General features: G+C 43.9%; 1 protein-coding gene across 1 annotated transcript in view; it reads right to left on the bottom strand.

Moving 5' to 3' along the window:
* Window positions 1-19,446, bottom strand: part of LOC132826820 (solute carrier organic anion transporter family member 1C1-like) — a 65,464-nt gene that overhangs the window by 32,556 nt on the left and 13,462 nt on the right. Inside the window, exons 8-11 of the mRNA XM_060843069.1 lie at window positions 15,088-15,252; window positions 12,449-12,644; window positions 8,772-8,937; window positions 3,972-4,150 (exon numbers count right to left, since the gene is read on the bottom strand). Coding sequence (XP_060699052.1) covers window positions 3,972-4,150; window positions 8,772-8,937; window positions 12,449-12,644; window positions 15,088-15,252 — 706 coding nt within the window. The remainder of the gene's footprint in view (window positions 1-3,971; window positions 4,151-8,771; window positions 8,938-12,448; window positions 12,645-15,087; window positions 15,253-19,446) is intronic.

The following is a 19,446-nucleotide window of genomic DNA, read 5'->3' as shown; positions in this document are numbered from 1 at the left end:
AGAGAGAGATAGGTAGACAGAGAGATAAAGAGACAGAGGGAAAGAAAGAGAGAGATATGGAGAGATAGGGAAAGAGAGAGAGAGAGAGAGAGAGACGGAGAGATAGGGAGAGAGACAGAGAGAGATATAATAAGAGACAGAGATAGACAGAGGGAGAAATAGAGATACAGAGACAGAGAGTGAGACAGATAGAGAGATAGACAGATGGAGAGACAGAGAGATAGTTAGAGAGAGATAGATAGAGATAGTGAGAGATAGAGAGCAAGAGATAATAAGAGACAGGGAGACAAAGAGGGACAGACAAAGAGGGACAGAGAGAGAGAGAGAGAGAGACAGAGACAGAGACAGACAGAGCGATAAAGAGAGACAAAGGGAAATAGAGATAGAGAGATAGAGAGACAGAGATAAGGAGAGTGACAGAGGGAGAGATAGAGAGATAGACATACAGAGACAGTGGGGGAGATAGAGAGTTGGAGAGAGAGAGATAGAGAGAGACAGAGTGAGAGACAGACAGAGAGAGAGAGAATAGATAGAGAGCGAGAGATAAGAGAGATAATTAGAGAGAGACAGTAAGAGAGAGAGAATGGATAGAGAGAAATAGAGAGCAAGACATAATAAGAGAGAGATAGAGAGACATAGAGAGGGACAGAGAGAGAGGGAGACACAGAGAGAGAGACAGACAGACAGAGAGATAGAGAGACAGTGGGAGAGAAAGATACAGAGATAGAGAGCGATAGAGAGCGATAAGGAAATAATCAGAGGGAGAGACAGAGAGGCAGATACATAGAGAAAGAAAGTGAGAAAGAGAGAGACAGAGAAAGGGAGAGAAAGCAAGAAAGAGAGAGAGAGACAGAGAGCAATGTAGGGAAAGATAGAGATAGAGATAGAGATAGAGACAGAGAGAGAGAGAGAGACAGAGAGAGAGTAAGTGGGGAAGAGATAGAGAGAAACAGAGAGAGAAAAACAGAGAGAGAGAGAGAGAGAGAGACACCCAGAGATTCAGAGAGACAGCGCGCGAGAGAGGCAGAGAGAGAGACAGAGCGAGAGACAGAGCTAGAAAGTGAGGAAAAGATAGAGAGATAGAAAGATAGAGAGAAACAGAGAGTCAAAGAGATAGATACAGATAGAGAGAGAGAGCGCACGATGGAGAGAGATAGAGACAGAGAGATATGAATAGATAGAGAGAGAGAAAGACAGAGTGAGGTAGATAGAGAGAGAAGTAGAGAGAGAGATAGATAGACAGATATGTAGATAGATTGAGAGACAGAGAGAGAAAGAGTGAGAAAGAGAAAGAGAGAGACAAAGAGACAGAGACACAGAGAGAGAAAGAAAGAGAAAGAGAAACAGCGAGATAGAAAGACAGAGAGTGACAGAGTGACGGAGAGAAAGTGAGAAAGTGATGGAGACAGAGTCAGAGAGAGAGACCCAGAGAGACAGAGTGAGACAGAGAGACACACAGAGATGGAATAGAAAGAAAGAAAGACAGAGAGATAGAAGGATAGAAAGAAATAGCGAGACAGAGAGAGAGAGACAGAGACAGAGAAAAAGAGAAAGAGAGACAGAAAGAGAGAAAGAGAAAGAGAGACAGAGAAAGAGAGGGATAGAGAGAAAGAAAAAGTGAGGAAGAGATAGAAAGATAGAGAGAAACAGAGAGTCAGAGAGAGATAGAGTTAGATAAAGATAGAGAGAGGCAGATAGAGAGAGAGAGCGTGATGGAGACAGAGTCAGAGAGAGAGACCCAGAGAGACAGAGTGAGACAGAGAGACACACAGAGATGGAATAGAAAGAAAGAAAGACAGAGAGATAGAAGGATAGAAAGAAATAGCGAGACAGAGAGAGAGAGACAGAGACAGAGAAAAAGAGAAAGAGAGACAGAAAGAGAGAAAGAGAAAGAGAGACAGAGAAAGAGAGGGATAGAGAGAAAGAAAAAGTGAGGAAGAGATAGAAAGATAGAGAGAAACAGAGAGTCAGAGAGAGATAGAGTTAGATAAAGATAGAGAGAGGCAGATAGAGAGAGAGAGCGTGATGGAGACAGAGTCAGAGAGAGAGACCCAGAGAGAGAGAGAAAGTGAGGAAGAGATAGAGAAATAGAAAGATAGAGAGAAACAGAGTCAGAGAGAGATAGATACAGATAGAGAGAAACAAATAGATAGAGATATAGAAAGAGAGAGAGTGCGATGGAAAGAAAAATAGAGACAGAGACAGAGAGAGATGAATAGATAGAGAGACAGAGACAGAGACAGACAGAGAGAGAGGTGGATAGAGAGAGAGATGGATAGTGAGAAAGACAGAGAGAAGTAGAAAGAAAGATAGACAGATATGGAGACAGACAGATTGAGAGACAGAGAGTGAGAGACAGAGAGTGAGAGACAGAGAGTGAGATAGCAAGATTGACAGACAGACAGATAGAGAGACAGAGGGAGAGATAGAGAGATAGTAAGAGGGGGAGAGACAGAAAGATAGATAGAGATAGTGAGAGAGATAGAGAGCAAGAGATAATAAGAGACAGAGAGACATACAGAGGGACAGAGAGAGAGAGAGAGAGAGAGAGAGACACAGAGACACAGAGTGATAAAAGAGAGACAGACAGACAGATAAGGAGGGGGAGAGAGAGAGAGAGAGAGAGAGAGAGAGATAATGAGAGAGAGAGAGAGAGAGAGAGAGAGAGAGAGCGCGATAAGGAGACAGAGGGAGAGAGACAGAGAGATAAAGAGACAGTGGGAGAGAGAGAGATACGGAGATAGAGAGCGATAAGGAGATAATCAGAGGGAGAGATAGACATAGAGAGACACAGAGAGGGGGAGAGAAAGTGAGAAAGAGAGAGACAGAGATAGAGACAGAGAGCGAGAAAGTGGGGAAGAGATAGAGAGAAAGATAGAGAGAAACAGAGAGACAGAGAGACACAGAGAGAGACATGAATAGACAGAGAGAAAAAGTGAGGAAGAGATAGAGAGGTAGAGAGATAGACAGATATGGAGATAGACAGATTGAGAGACAGAGAGAAAGACAGAGAGAAAAAAAAAGTGAGAAAGACAGAAAGAGAAAGTCAAACAGCGAGACCGAGAGATAGGGAGAGACATAAAGAGAGACCGAGAGACAGAGAGAGAGAGAGAGAGAGAGAGAGAGAGGGGCAGAGAGAGAGAGAGAGGCAGAGAGCGACAGAGGGAGAGGGACAGAGGGAGAGGGACAGAGAGAGAGGGACAGAGAGAGAGGGACAGAGAGAGAGGGACAACGACAGGGAGGGGGGGAAAGACAGGGAAGGGGGGAAAGACAGGGAAGGGGGGAAGAGAGAGGTGGTTGAGGGGGGTGAGGGGTGAGGGGAGGAGAGGGGAGGACAGAGAGGCACGGCAAAGAGATGGGGGAAATATTGAACTTCTCAATTCAATGATAAATCAAACTTGCCAATGAATGGTCATCCATCATAGATTCTCTAAGTGTGGAAACAGGCCTTTTAGCCCAACAAGTCCACACTCATCCTCCGAAGACCATCCCACCCAGACCCATCCCCCTACCCTATCCATGTAACCCTGTGGATAACCCATCTAACCTACACATCCCTGGACACTATGAGCAATGTGGCATCGCCAATCCACCTAATCTGCTCATCTTTGGACTGTGGGAGGAAGCTGGAGCACCCGGAGAAAACCTCTACAGACCTGCAAACTCCACATTGGAAATTAGCCTTATTTTTGTCCTTTTCTCTGCACAAATGCTTCCTGACCTGTTGATAGTTTTGGTTAAGATTCCAATTCCAGCATATGCAGTACTCTGTCGAATGAAGGTGATCATATCTTTGTAAAATGGTGTGAAAAGCGTTTGAATTGCTTGGAACAAGTAGAACTTTTAACACATCATGAACAGCCTTTGTAATTGTAATTAACCAGTTGTGATTGCAACTGGTTAGCATTGGTTTGACAGAATAGTTGGCTGCCTACCTGAAACTAGAGATATTCAAGTCAGAAAACCTTTACCTGAGTAATACCATGAAACTGGGAACTGCTCCGAAGCTAAATATTAACGCCGTGAGCACAGTGACTGCCATGAAGTAGCGGAAAGATTTTTCACAATCATCTCTCCTTGCACACTGCCCCAGGTGGCCGGAGGAATTGCCAGCAGTCAATGGAGAAATGCAGCTGCAGTTGTGGAAAACCTGCATGGGCAGAAAAAATGAATCACGGGGCAAAGCCCCATTGAGTCAGTCTGGATTCACAAGATGATTAAAGAGTTTTTAATCAGCCATATTGTAAATGTTTTAGGGATTTAAAGCAAAATTGTTTTTTAAAAAACACGTCGGGATCTATGGAAAGTGTGGAAATATTTTCTGTTCTCCACTAGCAATCATCAGGTACCATGAATTAAGGTCAGTTTAGCTTTGTACAATGCAACACTTTGCAAATTGGTGAACTCTCCAAAGATCCTCAGACAGTACTTAGCAAACCCATGACCACTTCCACCTCGAAGGACAAGGGCAGCAGATACGTAGTAACACCACCACCTTCAAGTTCCCCTCCAAGTCATTCATCATCCCAACATGGAAATATATCATCATTCCTTCACTATCGCTGGGTCAAAATCTTGGAAATCCCTCCCTAAGGGCATTGTGGGTCAACCCATAGCAGGTGGACTGCAGCAGTTCAAGAAGGCAGCTTACCACCACCTTCTCAAGGGCAACTAGGGACGGGTGTAAACACTGGCTCAGCTAGCAATGTCCACATCCCACAAATTATTTTTTTAAATTAACAGATACCCACAGATACTGCTCAGAGCAGTGAGTTTAAAATAGACCGGTCAAGGAGAAAGCAGAGTCAAAATTGTCTTCAGGCTCCGAGTCCAAAGTAATAATATTTCTTACGCTTTAATTCCAAATGCTGCTGTGCCTGATCATAGATACAACAATCTTTGATCTAAGAGTTTAATTAAAAACTAACCTATCTTCTTCACACATTCATATCCATATGCTTTCTCATTCCAAAGTGTTATTTTTGCCCTGTGAGGTATAGCTGTGAGTACAGCATGGAAACAGACCCTTTGGTCCAACCCGTCCATGCTGACCAGATATCCCAACCCAATCTAGTCCCATTTGCCAGCACTTGGCCCATATCCCTCTGAACGCTTCCTATTCATATACCCATCCAGATGTCTTTTAAATGTTGCAATTGTACCAGACTCCACCATTTCCTCAGACAACTCGTCCAATACACACACCACTCTCTGCGTGAAAAAGTTGCCCCTTAGATCCCTTTTCTCTCTTTCCCCTCCCACCCTAAACCTATGCTCCAGTTCTGGACTCCACCAACCCAGGGAGAATACTTTGTGTATTTATCCTATCCATGCCCCTCGTGATTTTATAAGCCTCCATAAGTTCACCCCTCAGCCTCCTATCCTGCTCTGATAAGTCCTTTCCAAAGTCCTGCTAAGATTTGCCTTTCCAAAATGCAGCATGTCACATTTATCTGAATTAAACTCCATCTGCCACTCCTCAGCCCATTGGCCCGTCTGATCAAAGTCCCATTGTAATCTGAGGTAACCTTTTTTGCTGTCCACTAAACCTTCAATTTTGGTATCATCTGCAAACTTACTAACTATACCTCCTATGTTCATATCCAAATCATTTATATAAATGACGAAAAGTAGTGGACCCAGGACCGATCCTTGTCACACACCAATGGTCACAGGCCTCCAGTCTGAAAAGCAACTCTCCACCATCACCCTCTGTCTTCTACCTTTGAGCCAGTTCTTTATCCAAATGACTAATTCCCTCCCCCCCCCCACCCCCACCGCCGTATTCCATGAGATCTAACCTTGCTAACAGCCTCCCATGACGAACCTTGTCGAACATTTTATTGAAGTCCACGTAGATCACGTCTACTGCTCTGCCCTCATCAATCCTCTTTGTTACTTCTTCAAAAATCTCAATCAAGTTTTGTGAGACATGATTTCCCACACACAAAGCCATGCTGACTCTCCCTAATCAGTCTTTGCCTTTCCAAATAAATGTACATCCTGTCCACCAGGATTCCCTCCAACAACTTGACTACCACCGATGTCAGGCTCACCGGTCTATAGTTCCTTGGCTTTTCTTTACCACCCTTCTTAAATAGTGGCACCATGTTAGCCAATCTCCAGTCTTCTGGCACCTGACCTGTTGATATAAATATCTCAGCAAGGTGTCCACCAATCATTTCCCTAGCTTCCCACAGAGCTCTAGGGTACACCTGATCAGGTCTTGGGGGAATTTATTCTCTTTTATGGATTTCAAAACATCCAGCATGTCCTCCTCTGTAATATGGACATTTTTCAAGATGTCACCATCTATTTCCCTACATTCTATATCTACCCTGTCCTTCTCCACAGTAAACACTGATGCAAATTACTCGTTTAGTATGTTCCCCATCTCCTGCTTTGCCACACAAAGGCCGCCTTGCTGATCATTGAGGGGCCCTATTCTCTCCCTAGTTACCTGTTTGTCCTTAATGTATTTGTAAAAACCCTTTGGATTCTCCTATTTGCTAAAATTATCTCACGTCCCTTTTGTCCTCCTGATTTTCCTCCTAAGTAAACTCCTACTGCCTTTATACTTTAAGGATTCACTCAGTCTCTCCTGTTTATTCCTGACATATGCTTCCTTCTTTTTCTTGACCAAAGTCTGAATTTCTCTAGTCACCAAGCTTTCCCTGCACCTACCAGTCTTTCCTTTCACCCTAACAGGAATATACTGTCTCTGGACTAATCTGAAGGTTGCTCCAGGTTCCTGAAACCCTTATACAGGAAGTACCAGATGCATTTGCATATTGTCATCAGAAAATATGTTTATCAATTTACTTGCTGGGACTGAGCTCTGCCCTGGACTACCACTTATTCCCTCTCTGGCTTCAACTTTGTTGTTCAAATTATAATAATATTGTCAAACAAAATCTACATATTTAAGAATTTGACTTTGATACCTTCTTGTACCAAAGGGCACTAACAATATGAAGGAAGCAGGACTGGCAAGACAAGGTGGAATTGGGGGCAAGAGTATGGCGAGGGCATAGCTAACGCCCATCATTTTTAACTGTCCTGTGCCCAGTTTTGACCAGTTGCTCAAAGTTGAACCTGGGCTCCTTGTCTCTGAAAATTGTTTTGAACTTATCATCTTGAAGAGCAGCCTGTACGCTTTGGTTTCTTACTGTTTTGGGCAAGATATATATAAAAAAAGGTCATAGTTCCCATCATTCCTTTAGAAATTCTAGAACCAGTAGTCATATCATCTTCTACTGAGGCTGTGTAAGGCTTTGGTCAAACTGCATTTAGAAAATTGTGAGCAGTTTTGGGCTCCGTATCCAAGGAAGGATGTGCAGGCACTGGAGGGGTTCCAATGGAGGTTGACAAGAATGACTGCAGGGATGAAAGGCGTGTCTTATGAGGAGTGGTTGAGGACTCTGACTCTGTTCTCAAAGGAGTTTAGAAGAATTTTGGGGGGGCTGGGATTTGATTACAACTTACAGAATACCACGAGGCTTGGATAGCATGGATGTGGAAAAGATGCTTCCACTAGTAAGACAGACTATGACACTGGGGCACACATTCTCAGAGTGAAGGGGTCATCCTTTAGAACTGAAATGAGGAGGAATTTCTTTAACTAGAGGATAATCAGTCTGTGGAACTCATTGCTGCAGAGGGCTGTGGAGGCCAAGTCATGAAATGTCTTTAAGAAAGAAACAGATAGTTTCTTGATTGATTGGTATCAAAGATAACAAGGAGAAGGCTGGAGAATGGGATTGAGAACACCCTGATTGAATGGCAGTGTAGACCCAATGGGCTGAATAGCCTAATTCTGCTCCTATATCATATGATCCATTGGTACCACTGCTGTAGTGTTCAGTTATCGATTGCTTCAAGAGGTGTCCCTGATAAGAGTGGAGTCTGATATCAGTGAGAATCAAGGACCCTGAGATAGACAGTCAGCATTACCCAGAAGAATGAGAGATGGGAGTGCCTCTGAGAGAGGCCGAATGGTTTACTTCTATCGTATGTTCACTGTGTGTGAATAGCCTGGGTACAGTTACTGAAAAGGACACAAATTTGTAGGCAAACAGCTAGCAATTTGAGTGTAGATATTTAAAGTATTAGATAAAACTTGCATAGGCATATAACCTAGGCAGTGTAATCCCTGCCTATCTCTAAGGTATAAAAGGCACCAACAATTAGAACATACCCAAATCATAAAAACTGGACACAATGCAATATGCAGATTCAGTAATATTTCAGTCACTCTTTGTGAAAACAAAGTGGAGTTTCAAGTGCTAGTTCTGAAATTTGGACGCTGGAAACTGAACTCCAAATCATTGTACGTTACAATAGCTTACTGCAATCATTCTGCTATCAGCGTACAACTCGAGGTATCAGTGTGTGACTCCCTCTGAACTGACCGGAAATATTGTGGTTAAACCAACGCAGGTGAAAAGAGAGTGGGGCAGAGTGAACAGAAGCAGATTGCTTTCAACTGCCATCCGGCCAAGAATAAGGGGACAAAGGATTCAAACAGAAGGAGAAAGGGATTTCTTTCCAAAGAGATTTGGGAAGCTCTTCAATTTAATGAAGCAGAAACTGTCAGCATTGAGGCTGAGAATGTACAAGCAGTTGAAAGCGAGCACATGCCAGGGAAAATAGCAAAGAGGTGTTGTCAGAGTGGGTTGGCAGTGTTTGGGGTGTAAATGTTGATACAATTGATTTGCCCACATGGCCCGTTTCTGTCTTCTAACTGCAGTGAGGAAATCAAAGGCTCTTACCATATTCTTCCCTGTTCCAGTTGACGTTGTGCAACCAGCGAGACAGGGTGAAACATACGTGACACCATCTCCAGCACAAATGGGCTCCCACTGTTTCAGGGAGCAGAAGCAGCCAGTATTGCAGTCATGGTTCAGAGCACTCCCCCCAAAGGAGACCTGTGCAGTGCTGAGAAACCAAAGAAAACCAGGTTCATGCAATCACACACAGCAGAGGTGATTATTATCAGTCCTATTGTACCAGTGTCATGCCCACTCACCGCTGCTTTTCCCCCCATAATCTTACAAACTGTTTCCCTTCAAGTATTTTTCTAATTACCTTTTGGAAGTTCCCATTAAAGTCACTTCCAGCACCCTTTCAGCAAATGCATCACGGGCGGCACGGTGGCACAGTGGTTAGCACTGCTGTCTCACAGTGCCTGAGACCCAGGTTCAGTTCCCGACTTAGGCGACTGACTGTGGGGAGTTTGCACGTTCTCCCTGTGTCTGCATGGGTTTCCTCCAGGTGCTCCAGTTTCCTCCCACAGTCCAAAGATGTGCGGGTCAGGTAAATTGGCCATGCTAAATTGCCCGTAGTGTTAGGTAAGGGGTAAATGTAGGGGTATGGGTGGGTTGCGCTTCGGCGGGTCGGTGTGGACTTGTTGGGCCGAAGGGCCTGTTTCCACACTGTAAGTAATCTAATCTAATTAGAACAAATTGCTGTATTTAAGATCTCTTCTAGGTGTCCCCCAATCATAGAATTCCCACACTGTGGAAGCTGGTCTTTTGGCTCATCGAGTCCACACCCACTCTCCAGGACAGCATCCCATTTTGGCCCAACCCCTTAAAATTTCCCATGGCTAACCCACTTTGCCTGCACATTGCTGAGTACTATGGACAATTTAGCATGGCCAATCCACCTAAGCTGCACATCTTCAGACTGTGGGGTGAAACCTATGTCCAAACTCCACAAGAGAGTCGCCCAAGGTTGGAATCAAACCTGGGTGCCTGGTGCTGTGAACCACCATGCTAACCACTGAGCCACCGTGCTGTCCAGTAAATACAGATGGTTGGAAATAGCTTCTCCCCATTTTCAATCAAAGACCCTCAAATTTTCACAAGGTTGTAGTGAGAGTCATCCTGGATTAGTTAAGCAATCTTATGCAGCATACTGTCTTGGCCTTTTTTTTTAAATGAGAGGAAATCCACTCGAGGCTCCCTCAGAAATACATGGCTGGACTTTATTCTGACAGATCTTTTGTCGTACTGAGCTATCAGGGGAATGTAAAACACATCCCCTTATTTCACAGCAGTCAGCTGCTCTAAGTTAGAAGTCCAGGCAGCCACTTTGACAGCATAAGCACACAAGGGTGTTGACAGGGTACCGTACCAGATTGGTAGGTGCCAGGTAAGGATGGGCGGTGGGGAGGTTGTGTTTGGGGTTTGGGTCTGGCAGAAAGATTGGGTCCCTGGGGAGGTTGTGCACAGTTGGTGAGTTCGTGAGATATACATACATATGGGATCTATCCAGTAGTTACTCAGGACTTACACGAAGCATTTAATAGGCCAACATTTTCCTGAATTACTGAATTTGTCGAACCCTCTATTTAAAATCTGAAACATCCAGGTGCTGGGGAATTGCCCAGTGGGAAAGTCAATTTCCTGGGCATGTCCTTCAGAATGTCTTCTATTACAAATTCCACAGGGTCACCCTGCACTACTCCCATCTACACTGGAATAGTGACAACCTGGCCAGTAGAAAATCCAAGGCCTTGCTTCCTAACCATCTTAAACAGGAGGCAACATGCATCAAATAATGAAGGCTATACGAGCAGAGACACAGATAAAAAGACACATAAATAATCAGGACGTCCACAGGGACATAGGATAGATTTTCGTCTTTGAGCTGACTGACACATGGGACTGATACATGCAATTTTTCTAACCTGGATTTTTAGATTAGATTACTTACAGTGTGGAAACAGGCCCTTCAGCCCAAGTCCACACCGACCCACCGAAGCGCAACCCACCCATACCTCTACATTTATCCCTATACCTAACACTACGGGCAATTTAGCATGGCCAATTCACCTGGCCCGCACATCTTTGGACTGTGGGAGGAAACCGGAGCACCCGGAGGAAACCCACGCAGACACGGGGAGAATGTGCAAATTCCACACAGTCAGTCGCCTGAGTCAGGAATTGAACCCGGGTCTCTGGCGCTGTGAGGCAACAGTGCTAACCTGTAACCTGAGGTCTTACAGAATCACAATCTCCACAGTGGAAACAGGTTCCTCAGCCCAACAAGTCCATACCGACTCTCCGATCAGTATCCCACTCAAACCCATTCCCCTTTACTCCACATTTACCCCGGACTAAGGCACCTAATCTACGCATCCCTGGAAACTGTGGGGAATTTAGCATGGCCAGTTCACCTGACTTGCTCATCTTTGGATTGTGGGAGGAAATCAGAACACCCAGAGGAAACCCACACAGACACTGGGAGAATGTACAAACTCCACACAGACAACCGCCCGAGGCTGGAATCAAACCCGGGTCCCTGGCACTGTGAGACAGCAGTGCTAACCACTGAGCCACTGGAGAAACATAAGACAGAAGCAACGGTGGGGCTGCTAGTGTTAGAAAGCAAGATATCTTGAAGGCCTCAAGACCAAGAATATCATTATAGATAACAATTGTTTGGGTTTCAGGGTTTTTCCGCTCGCTTGAAGCCACCTTTGGAATCTTTGCAGAGCCTCCAGATCCACAAGGGCCCTGCTCTAAAGCCTTCTACTCAAGGAGGAGGAGCAGCAAGCACACTGTCCCGTGCCTATTGCAAGCTCAGTGCCACTGAGCACGTGCAAGAAGGGCTGGGAGAAAAGAAAGGGAAGACACAAGTCTCTCTGTGTCAAGTCTGGTCACCCATATTTTGGAGAGACATTATTAAGCTGGAGAGGGTTCAGAAGAGGTTTACCAGGATGTTGCCGGGTATGGAAGGTTTGAGTTATGAAAAAGGCTGGATAGACTGCGACTTTTTCCACTGGAGCGTAAGAGGTTGGAGAGCAGATCTTACAGAAATTTATGGTTTAGACAGGCTGAATGGCAGGTTAATAGCATGGACTTTTTCCTAGGATTGGGGAGTTCAAGACTAGAAGACATATTTATAAGGTCAGAAGAGAGAATTAAGAAAAATGTGATTGGGCAATTTTTTTTATTTTATACAAGAATGTATGTGGAATTAACTGGCAGAGGAGGTGGTGGATGTGGACACAATTACAATGTTTAAAAGAAACTTAGATAAGTACATGAATAAGAAACGTTTGGAGGGATATGTCTCAGGAGCAGGCAGGTGGGACTAGTTTAGTTTGGATTTTTTCGGCATGAACTGGTTGGACCGAAGGGTCTTTTTCTGCTCTGAATGACTGACTCTCAAACACTGATGGAATTCTTTTGGTTATTGCAGTAACACACATCCTGGAAAAGGTCGAGATGCAAGTTGAAAAATGATATCCAAATGATTATTTAGGGGTTCTGTCCACAACAGGGATTCAGAATGACTGAAGAATCACCAACACACATAGACAATGCATAACATCACAAAACAGTGAATAGATTCCTCTGCCAACATATTCTTTTTTTAAAAATGTGACACAAAAAGGGATTCTGAATGATTAATAACATTCAGGAAAATAGATACTTACCCCTGATAGGAGACAGTTAAACCAGCTACTCGAGAGTTCTCACAACCCATTGCACAAAAGGAAAGTGTTATTAACCAACCCAGGATGCTACATCCAAAGGCTAATTTCGCTGCTTGAACAATATTCAATTTCAACCTTTTCATCACATATCCTCCCAAGAAAAATCCAACGCACACTGCAGGGATATTTATGAGACCTGGAGGAGTAAAGAGAGTGAATCATCAACTCATTCCAGGTTGAATGAGGAAAATATACAATCTTACACTAAAGTGCAACAAGCCGTCCATTTGCAGAGGTTTATAAAATCATGAGGGGCATGGATAAGATGAGCCGCCAAGGTCCTTTCCCCAGGGTAGTCCAGAAGGCATAGGTTTAAGGTCAGAGGAGATAAATTTAAAAGAATCTTGAGGGGTAACTTTTTTACACAGAGCGTGTTGCATGTTTGGAACGAGGTGCCAAGGAAGTGGTCGAAGTGATTACAATTACGACATTTAAAAGACATTATGACAGGCAATGGATAGGAAAGGTTTAAAAGATGAGATTTAAAAGGCCAAAGGAAAGGTTTAAAAGGTGAGATTTAAAAGGTTTAAAAGGCCAAAGGTAGGCAAGTGAGATTGGAAACCTGATCTGCATGGACAAGTTGGGACAAAGGTCTGTTTCCATGTTGTATGCCTCCATTTAGGACTGACATAGAAGGAATTAGCACATCGCCATTTCAATAAGTCACCTCTCATGCTAATATTTCTGCCCTGATTTTAGATTTCCACCTTCACAGTGTTTTGATTTTAAGTGGAATATGAAGATATATGGATTCAGTAGATGGATTGAAGCGATGAACAACCATCATAAGCAGAAAAGAGGTTTCATTGTCTGTAGCATCCCACAGTTTCAGAGGAACTTTAGCTTTGGAACAAATTCAAAGAACAGTGTATATTTTTGAAGGTTTTCTGTCTGACTTTATTACAGAATCCTTCTATCTTCACATCTCATTGCTACCCTGTCTCTAATTTATTTGTACCTTTTTCAGCACTTTAGCTCACTTTTCACTCCTTTGTCTCTCCACAGTTCACTAAACACCCCTTTGCTGTTTCATACAAGACATCACTCATGGCTTGTTGTGAAAGCCATTTCTTTTCTCTGCCTTGTTTCACGACGGAATTCCGCTGTCCTCATTGCTATACCGTATCACCCAGAGTCCTGCTTTCAAACCCGGATCGGTTTCCTCCCCCAACACGTTTCTGCATTCTGCACTTCCTCCCTCCCTGTCCGCCAGTTAATATTCCAGCCCATGTGCCCCTCAAACTGTGCAGCCCTAGCTCTCTCAGGTTCTTATTGGGCTATGGGGTTGGTGGGAAGAGAGAACGAGAGGTGGGAGGGGGGAAAAGAGAGAGAGAGTGAGAGACAGAGAGAGTGAGAGACTGAGACAGAGACAGAGACAGAGACAGAGACAGAGAGATATGGAGGAGAAGGTATAAATCCATCAAGGGTAAACTAAATGTCCCAGTTATCGGTTCCGATATTCCTCATATCTTGCTCAGCTAGCTCTCTGTTATTTTTCAATACACGTTTTGCCCACAATTTTTCAATGGCTCTTTTAACATTTCTGGGTGTGATTGAGGCTATGCACAATTTCTCACAAAGATGTGACCGCACTGTCACCTAGTGTCTAACAATGGTGCTACCATTTAGATATTAGTTTGAACTTGCCAGTGAATTCCTGTTATGTTATAGCTCTGATTAGGACTATAAATGGATGCAGAGGAGCACTAAAATAAAATAGCTTTACAACCATTCATAAATTAAAGGACAAACTCCAGGATCCCATGCAAAGATGCATTTTCCCCAAGATTGCTACATGCAAATAAGGTGAAGTGCTTTTTGAAAATGTGCATTTATATTCAGAAGGATGGGCCATTTTAATATTCACTGTTGCCCAGCTCAGCACTAGAGTGGTTTAGTACCCTTTGCTTTATCTTGGTCATGTATCAGGCTTAGCAATGGGAGACAATTAAGCACACGCCTGCTCCGAGTGCATGGAACCATGTTTACTTACCTTCAACTGCACTAAATTTATTTTTTTTGTGTGGAACGAGTGAAAAAAAGGGCAAACGTTCAAATTGTCCACCCCATAACAGAACCAGGAACGCTGCACATGGGAGGATTCCCTTAACCATACCCCACACCAGAGAAGATTGCTGAAAATGGGAACGGGCACAAACTTCCTTGAATCGGGTTCCATCCGCAATTTTTTTTTTAAAAAAAAAGTGCTCCTGAGTCATTCGACTTGGCGAAAACACAATACTTTGTCACAAAAAATCCGTGTCACGCAATAACAGCCCAATGCATTTCTGAGGTAAATTTGAACAAATTGTGCCATGCAGATTGTGTCCTTGAGAAAAGGGAGAAAAATATAAAGAAACCAGTCACCTTCTTACAGTGAGAGAAAGAAAAGCTGGGACAAGTTTCAATCCTCAAAACTCATGCACAATATTCGAAATCAGAAGATGACCATTCATTTCATCATCACTGTTCGGACAAACGTCTCCTGCCATCTGGTCTCAAAGAAATCATGGACAATAAAAGGAATGCAATAACAGGATATTGTTTGGCTTAGATATGCAGGCAACAGAAGTACAAACCAATGAGGAAGTTGGATCTGGATGCGGACTGTCCATACTGCTGCTCAATAAACTTGGGTTTAAACGTCAACATGCCAATTAGAGCATTCATTTGTAAGACCATTGACACCAAGTACAAGACAAAGATGCTATTTGAAAAGAGTGCTTTCAACGATGACAAGAAGCCTGGAAAAGCAACACAAAAATTGCCAGTGTTATTTTAGATCAACCAGTGAATGTATTCTCTGTCAGCACAGAACATATTAAATCAAGCATTCGCACTTTTGAAATCTAATTTAATTATACTGCAGCTCATTGTTGTGGAGTTTTGGCAAAGTTTTCCCGTGCTTCCTGAGAAGTCATAGTCACAACTATACCTCTAAGCCCCACGGATTGTTCCACAATTCAATCAGAACACAGCTGACATGTCACATACCTGACCAACAAAAATAAGTCCACCTCCATCTCAAACAAATTCCGATCAACCCACCATTCAGAGTCTTGACAGAGTGGGAGGTCCACATTGACACTATCCTTTGGATTAAAAAGTGGTCCACCGACTTCACACGGAAGGGAGGCGATGGTGTAGCGGTATTTTGCTGGACTGTTTATCCAGCCTCCCAGTTCATGTTCTGCTGACCTGTACTCAAATTGCACCAGGGCAGACAATGGAACTCAAAAGCAATTTATAGAGTCACAGAGATGCTGTACATTATGTACTCTATAAATTGATTTTGAATTCCACCATCTGCCCTCAGCTGGAATTAAGAGTCCAAGGATGACCATGAATCCATTGTCGATTGTCAGAAAAAAAGCCTATCTGGTTTACCAATGCCCTTCAGGGAAGGAAACTGTCATCCTTACCTGGTCTGGCCTACATGTGACTCCAGCCCCACAGCCAATGTGGTCGACTCTTCACTGCCCTCCAGGGAACTAGGGTTGGACAATAAATGCTGCCCTAGCTAGAGACACCCTCATCCCAGGAATGAATAAAACAAAAAACATCAAGACGATCTAATTTGAATGCTGTTTTTCTATCTACCCTGTGAAACCTTTAGATAAATTGAAGCTGTTCTATTAAATCACCTCTTAAACTTCTCAACTCAGAAGAATACCAAGTTAAAATCACACAACACCAGGTTATAGTCCAACAGGTTTAATTGGAAGCACACTAGCTTTCGGAGCGACGCTCCTTCATCAGGTGATTGTGGAGGGCTCGATCGTAACACAGAATTTATAGCAAAAATTTACAGTGTGATGTAACTGAAATTATACATTAAAAAACTGATCGTCTGTTAAGCCTTTCATCTGTTAGAATACAGTGATAGTCTCACTTCTTTCATGTGTAAATCACAAAACCCTTCTTTTTAAAGTTGCATTCCCAGGTTAGCTGCTAACAATGGTGATAGCTAGACAATATGTTGAAGGTGTTAGCCCCCTGTGTTCTCTGTCTATGACCTGATGTTTAGATTGATTCTAATCTAACAAGTGAGATAACAGTGTTTTACATAAATTCATGCAGTTTTTGAGCTCAGAGTTCGACATGAATGTATGCAGTTTTTGAGCAAAATGCAATGTAACTGTGCAAGTACAAATTCACCCCACAAAATATATGTGTGCATGTGGGTCTTTGTCTGTCTGTATGGGGTGGGGGTTGAGAGTGTGTGTGTGTGTGTGTGTGTGTGTGTGTGTGTGTGTGTGTGTGTGTGTAGTGGGTGCAGAGTGTCTTAAGTCTGCGAAGGGGTGCATGTGTGAGCGTGTGTATGTGTCTATAAGGGTGTGTGGGGGTGTCTGTGTGCGCGTCTGTGTGTACCTGTGTCCGTGTGTATGTGAGAGTGTGTGTGTGTAGGAATATTTGTGTGTGCGTGTAGTGCAATAGTGATCACCTGTAACGTGACATGCACCCAAGGTCCCGGTTGAGGCCCTCCCTATGGGTACCGAACTTAGCTATCAGCCTCTGCTCGGCCCCTTTCCTCTGCTGCCTGTCTCAAAGTCCAGCTTGGAGGATGGTCACTCGAAGGTCCGAGGCTGAATGTCCGGACATCCTTGGTACATTGAGGTATGGTACATTGGGGAAACCGAGCAACGGATGAATGGGCACCACACAACAATCAACAGACAGGAGGGTTCCCTCCCAGTTGGGGAACACTTCAGTGGTCCAGGACATTCAGCCTCGGACCTTCGGGTGACCATCCTCCAAGGTGGACTTCAGTACAGGCAGCAGAGGAAAGTGGCCGAGCAGAGGCTGACAGCTAAGTTCGGTACCCATAGGGAAGGCCTCAACCGGGACCTTGGGTTCATGTCACATTACAGGTGACCACCATTGCACTATACACACACACAAATATTCCTACACACACACACTCTCTCACATACAGACGGATACAGGTACACACAGACACGCACACAGACACCCCCACACACCCTTATAGACACATACACACACTCCCACGCTCACACATGCACCCCTTCGCAGACTTAAGACACTCTGCACCCACTACACACACACACACACACACACACACTTTCTCACACTCACAACCCCCACCCCACACACACAGACAAAGACCCACATGAACACATATATTTTGTGGGGTGAATTTGTACTTGGTTGAAAATGTGTTGCTGGTTAAAGCACAGCAGGTTAGGCAGCATCCAAGGAATAGGAAATTCGACGTTTCGGGCATAAGCCCTTCATCAGGAATGAGGAGAGGGTGCAAGGCAGGCTAAGATAAAAGGTAGGGAGGAGGGACTTGGGGAAGGGGCGATGGAGATGTGATAGGTGGAAGTAGGTGAATTTGTACTTGCACAGTTACATTGCACGTTGCTCAAAAACTGCATACATTCATGTAGAACTCTGAGCTCAAAAACTGCAGGAATTTATGTAAAACACTGTTATCTCACTTATTAGATTAGAATCAATCTAAACATCAGGTCTAACACCTTCAACATATTGTCTAGCTATCACCCATTGTTAACAGCTAACCCGAGAATGCAACTTTAAAAAGAAGTGAGTTAAAAAGTACACATGAAAGAAGTGAGACTATCACTGTATTCTAACAGATGAAAGGCTTAACAGACAATCAATTTTTCAATGTATAATTTCAGTTACATCACACTGTAAATTTTTGCTATAAATTCTGTGTTACGATCGAGCCCTCCGCAATCACCTGATGAAGGAGCGTCGCTCTGAAAGCTAGTGTGCTTCCAATTAAACGTGTTGGACTATAACCTGGTGTTGTGTGATCTTTAACTGTGTACACCTCAGTCCAACACTGGTATCACCAAATCAGAAGAATACCAGGCAGCTAACTCCCTTCATTTTACGCCAAATATTATCCTGGTGAATAGTCCAGATGGGGTATTATTTAACCTAATGCAACCAAATAATGGCTTCCTCCCTTCTATGATCCGTCCACACTTGAAAATAATGACAAAGTTCCCATCTGCCTCTTTGATTATCAACTAGCTTTAAACAAACTGAGCCACCCTTGACAGACAAAAACTAAAGCCGCACTAATCGTCAATAATGGAACCTGTTGCTCCCTCTCCCACTGATCAACAGTTAACGTATTCTACTCCCAGGCTACCCCAAGACTGCCAAATCCCAAGTAATGAACACTGCTGCCTGCTCAACGACTGAAATCTCTTCCCGCTCTGCTCAACAACTCCTGTACACCAAACTTTCTCAGGCAAGGCACGCGCAAAAAGTCGAAGGCATTAAAACAGGGTCACATCAAGGAAAGCTTTCTGAGTCACCACTCTAAAACTTTAGCTCCTTTCTTCGAAACATTGCTTAGCAATGTCAGCAGTGCAAAATCCGTCTGAAAATATAATTACAAAGTTTCACAAGAAGTGGCCTTGGGAATCTTGACAACAATGTCAGAAAAATTGGATACGCTTTGCTATCTCACTTTGACTGTCCTTACCCAATTGTCATTTTAAGCCCCTTCTTCTCCCCTCCCTCATCCCCCACCCCCCTTCCCAACCCCAGTAAGAAAAATATGAAATCCTGGAAACTTGCAACAGGACGGCACGGTGGCACAGTGGTTAGCACTGCTGCCTCACAGCGCCTGTAGACCCGGGTTCAATTCCCGACTCAGGCGACTGACTGTGTGGAGTTTGCACATTCTCCCCGTGTCTGCGTGGGTTTCCTCCGGGTGCTCCGGTTTCCTCCCACAGTCCAAAGATGTGCAGGTCAGGTGAATTGGCCATGCTAAATTGCCCATAGTGTTAGGTAAGGGGTAAATGTAGGGGTATGGGTGGGTTGCGCTTCGGCGGGTCGGTGTGGACTTGTTGGGCCGAAGGGCCTGTTTCCACACTGTAAGTCTAATCTAAAAAAAATCTAAGTCTAATCTAATCTAAAGGACATTCATCACC

The sequence above is a fragment of the Hemiscyllium ocellatum genome, chromosome 23, assembly GCF_020745735.1.
Source record: "Hemiscyllium ocellatum isolate sHemOce1 chromosome 23, sHemOce1.pat.X.cur, whole genome shotgun sequence".
NCBI classification, from domain to species: Eukaryota; Metazoa; Chordata; class Chondrichthyes; order Orectolobiformes; family Hemiscylliidae; genus Hemiscyllium; species Hemiscyllium ocellatum.
This window is presented reverse-complemented; position numbering and strand designations above follow the sequence as displayed.